A 5,078-nucleotide genomic window follows, 5' to 3' on the forward strand; every position below is an offset into this window, starting at 1 on the left:
TATCTCACAAACTAATAATCAGACAGCTGTCAAATTTATACACGTATCTTTTGAAGGTTGGTACTAACTGAAAATGGTTTGGATTTAATTCTAGTGGCGCCTTCTCATAGAAACGATACGAACTTTTCAGCCGATCTGTTAGTATGAGTGTTGTTTCGAAATATGTCACGCGAAAAGGAAAAAATGTCTTAATGTATATACTCGTCGACAATGAAAATTCAGCAATTGAAACATTAACGAAAATATAACAATGTTAGAGGTCGAGATTCTAGTTTCTACACAGAATAATATTTTTAAACGGAATATGTACACTGCTATTGAAACAATTGTTTTGGAGAGCGCATGCGTTGTTATAAATAACTATTTCTATTGTTTACTATACTATCGTTGTGTGGCATCATGTTTAACATTGGGCTTACTTTTATTATATATGTTTTATTTAGTACAATTTTAACCTGTATTTGTCGTTCATCGGAGTTGTTATCGTGTTTTATAAGGGCACAGATGTTATTCGTATGCACGTAAATATGGTTATGAATTAGAGAACGTAATCTCAAGTAAACCCGTTTCGATGAGGGAGTGGTATCACTGCTTAGTCCACCACTACGGATGCACACTAAATTTAGAATGACCAAATGCAGAACCAATGATTGGTAACATTAATTAAGTTTATGATCATGTAATTCATGGATGAGATATTCCGACCAAAATTAAAGATTAGTCCTCCCTTGAAAAAGTTAGTCACGTCATGCTTACGCATGATCATTTAAATGCTATTAACTGTTATCTTGTCGTAAAACTAAGTCAACCATTATTGCCGAGTCATTGCATTACCCGATCAGCTGGCACTAACAAGATTAAAACCGAAAGTAATGACCGTAACACATTTTGTTGTGAATGTTGGTGTTAGTGAACGACATAACACATATTTCCATGATCTGTTGATCGGGTATGTCTCGGTGTTCCAAAATAAGAGAGCTTATCACCTACTTGACAGGTCTGTTTGAGGATGCTAGGCGAGCGGTTTGCTTCATACCAGTTTCCTTTTAGTGGCGTAACCATGAATTGTAAAATTTGGCTTCAAGAGCAAAGAAGATAAATACGGCGCCTACAGCTGTAACCCTGCTCAGTCACAATCAAATAGTTAACAACGAAAAACCGTCACCGAGACCGAGATGAGACTGATTCGAGGAGTTTCGACGTTTTACGATCCGACGCGTAAAATATGGAGCGACCTCCGGATGTTGGATCGCAACTCGGACAAAGTGCTTCAAATCAGTGCCGATGATGATGGTCGGGAAGTCACCGGATCCGAGTTACTTCTCCGAACGATTCGCATTGCGCAAAACTTGCTCCGGAAGGAACTCGTTGACTGTGCTGATAAGAATTGTCTTGTGGCGATGGCCGTCCGCAACGGAGAACACACGGCTCCGGTGTTGTTTGCCTGTTTTGCCTTGGGAATTCCGGTGAATACTTTGGATCCGTCCTTTCAAAGGGATGACTTCGCGCACATGTTGGAGACTGTTCGTCCGAAATTGATATTTTGTGATGCCGAAACCTTGGAAGAAATGCGTGCCGCTTGTGAACTGGCGAAAATTGCCCCCAAGATAGTTGTGATGGGTGAAAAGGTTTCGGGATTTGATCACGTAGAGGATTTACTGCTCGCAACCGAGGACGAGGAGAACTTCGTGTAAGATTGGTTTCAATACTTGTGGGATAGAGTCGTTCATTTCAATCTTCTTTTTCCAGACCGGTTCATTTCGAAGATCCTGCGAAACAACTAGCAATACTCGTGTGCTCTTCCGGAACAACCGGCCGGTCCAAGGCAGTCGGTTTGTCCCACGCGATCTGCATCGCTCATGTTGTGAACTTTTTGGAGTGTAGACCCTCGGATAGGTTGTTTGCATTTAGTTCCCTCTACTGGCTGTCGGGGCTGGTCGTACTTCTAATGGGCTCGATTTGGGGAGCAACTCGGATCATAACCCGGCGTGGATTTTCCTCGGCTCTTGCAATAGAAATCGTTGAGCGCTTCCAAGTTACTGTCGCACTATATCCACCTTCTCAGGTGAATGCGATCATCGCGGATCCAACGGCAAACTCCGAGAGCTTCGACAGTATGCGACTAGCTTTCAGCGGAGGTGGAGCGGTTTCCACAACGTTGAAGCGACAGCTGGACAAGCTACTTCCGGGCAGGTCGTCGGAGATTGCGTATGGATTTTCGGAAATTGGCTTTTCGGTTGCATTCACGATCAATTCACCACCCCGGAAGAATGTAGCAGAAATTTACCGGGAAGGTGCAGTTGGATTTCTGCAGGCTGGAACGGAAGTGAAGATCGTGGACGACCATGGGAAATTGCTTGGGATCGATCAGGAAGGAGAGATTCTGGTGAAAGCGAGGTATGCCTTTTTGGGATACTATGGGAATGATGAGGCCACCGGTATAATGATGGACTCGGAAGGATGGTTGCATAGCGGAGATATCGGTCGATTCGACAAAGACGGTCTGCTGTACATCGTCGACCGGAAGAAGGACATAATAAAGTACGGAAATTATCAAGTCTCGCCGAGTGAGATCGAAAATGTCGTACTGAGTGTTCCCGGAGTGGTCAGCGTCTGCGTAGTAGGGATTCCTGTTGAAGGCAATGATCTAGCCGCTGCGCTGGTTGTTCCAACTGATAGCAACTGTTCGTCGGATGAAGTCCTGAGAGCGGTAGAACAGAAGCTGCCCAGCTACAAACACTTAAGGGGAGGAGTCTACTTCACGGACAAATTGCCTATGACATCATCTGGGAAAATTTTGAGGCGAGAAGCAAAAAATGTTGTCTTGCAACTGAGAAATAATTAGGAAGCAAAGGTTTCGAAATAAAAAAGGCGGGTGGGTAATGTCAGAGACATAACTGGATGTCGTGAATACGAAAAAATTTACTCCCATCACTTTTTCGAATATCAGTTAGTTGATTGATTGTATGAATTGTGCAAGCTTTCCCCTTTTTTCACAAATAGAGTTTGAAGCGATTTACCTACATTAAAGTACAGATTAGTTACATTAAACAGCTACTATTCTACAACTATATATTCCAAACTTGAAACAATTCCTTTTTAATTTGCTAATACAGGAGGCGAGGTACGACAAATTTGTAGTTTATTTTTATTGAAGCTATGAAGTTCGAAGATATCTGATTCTTCTCGAAATTTCAGTACGAGACAATTGCAATGTTCTACGGTATGCAAGAGTAATTTTAATAATAACAATGATGATGATAATAATAATAATAATAATAATAATAATAATAATAATAATAATAATAATAATAATAATGATAAAGATTAATCTGTATATATGGCAACCATGGCATATTTTCACACGACTCCATACTAGTATAAAGATGTGTTCAACTTCTACTGTCGCTTTGCCGTTGTGTTAGTGACGGTGCAAAATATTTTAACTTCCATCTTGATGAATCGTGGTAGGAAATATTGAAAGTTTAATTAACTCTTAATGATTATCTGTGGCACTACAAAGTGCCTTGAATTGTCACAACCAACAAGATCTGCATTCAGATCTGAGATGGTTCTCGTGTGTGTCTTGTTTCGGCAACAGTTGCTCAGAAAATGGCAGGAAAGCGACAAAATTCAACTAGTTCTTTTTCTTTTTTAACGACTAAGTTTAGTAGTCAATATTTCTTTTTTTTTTCCTTTTTGCGATATTCTCCTAACCAGAGAACAGCCAATGAAAATTATAGAATGATAGTACTCAAGGGAGAGCAAGGATGTGAAATACAACCTAGGCTAAACAGCCAGCACGCTGTGACTCTGGGGGCATAAGCAATAGTTCGCACAAACCTTCCATTCCGATATTCAACTAGCCGTATAGAGATAAAGAAAAAACATCCATGCAGTGAAGAACTCATTGTGTGTGAGAATGCCGTCGCAAGTAGAAAGTGACAACTTCTGGTAACTTTTCTTTTGCCGGTTCGGATAGTAAATGGTAAAAGACCTTTATCACTACTTTCCGACATACCAGAGACTTGGGTGATTCGCATTGTTCAGATGCCTAAGCCCAACTCCTCTGGTAGAAGGTAAAAGTTAAGTTACTAGAAGATTTCTGCTTGCTTAAATGACCCTCTGTCACGTCTCACTTTTCCGTTCTATATTTTCACATCCTTGCTCTCCCTTGAGTACTATCATTCTATAATTTTCATTGGCTGTTTCTACAAAAAAAAATGATCTCTGGTTAGGAGAATTCAACTAGTTCTTTATGATGATCTTTAGCACTGAAAAGTGCTTTAAATTGTCTGAAAAGCACTGAAAAGTGCTTTCTACCGGTTTTCGGTGTCATCGTGCTGACGGTGTCTCGTGCGTTCAGAGTAGCTGCTTTAACTTAAATGACGCTATTTCTCACATCACATTTCATTTTATACCTGCTACTGACAGCGGTGTACGGGCAGCCCCTTTGCTAAAATTCCTTTTCCTGTTTGCAGAACATATTCGTACTGTATTTATATTTATACTGTATTTTTACACTGAAATGTACTATATTCTTCACACTGGAAATTTAAACAGAATTTGAAATCTTTAACACATCGAATTTCGATTTGTGGTAGTACAAAACGTCAGAAAGGACAATAACTACACGTAGTGTGAATGTAAGTACACGCAAACAACATTTTTGTTTTCATTAATCAAAGAAAAAATAAAAGAAATTTTCTCAACCAAGAAAAATCACACGCTTCTCAAAAAATGTTTGATGAATAATTCGTGCATTTTTTCAGTTTTTAGATTTTTCTTTAAAATGCCCTAACAAGGAATTAAAAATATTAAGATTATGAAAATAAATTATTTGAACATTATTAGCTTTTAACGATTTGTTTTGTTAAAGCGTAGAGCCGTATTGAGCTAGTTTAACATTTGATCAGTATTTAATGAGGAAAACAACTGTATGATGAAAACCGCAAAAAATAAACGCTACCGCTGAGACGGGACTCGAACCCGTAGCTTTGCTAATTGAGCTACCCTGCAACACACGAAACAAAAAAACAGACTAATTGAGGGCTGAAACAACTGGCGGAGAAGTTGCT

General features: G+C 39.7%; 1 protein-coding gene across 1 annotated transcript; it reads left to right on the forward strand.

Moving 5' to 3' along the window:
• Positions 1–1,037: 1,037 nt before the first annotated feature.
• Positions 1,038–3,255, forward strand: LOC131425685 (probable 4-coumarate--CoA ligase 1). The gene is made up of 2 exons (XM_058587756.1): positions 1,038–1,690; positions 1,750–3,255. The coding sequence occupies exons 1-2, from the start codon at positions 1,176–1,178 to the stop codon at positions 2,843–2,845; spliced, it is 1,611 nt and encodes a 536-aa protein (XP_058443739.1). The 5' UTR covers positions 1,038–1,175; the 3' UTR covers positions 2,846–3,255.
• Positions 3,256–5,078: the final 1,823 nt, after the last annotated feature.

The sequence above is a fragment of the Malaya genurostris genome, chromosome 1 (assembly GCF_030247185.1).
Source record: "Malaya genurostris strain Urasoe2022 chromosome 1, Malgen_1.1, whole genome shotgun sequence".
Taxonomy (NCBI): domain Eukaryota; kingdom Metazoa; phylum Arthropoda; class Insecta; order Diptera; family Culicidae; genus Malaya; species Malaya genurostris.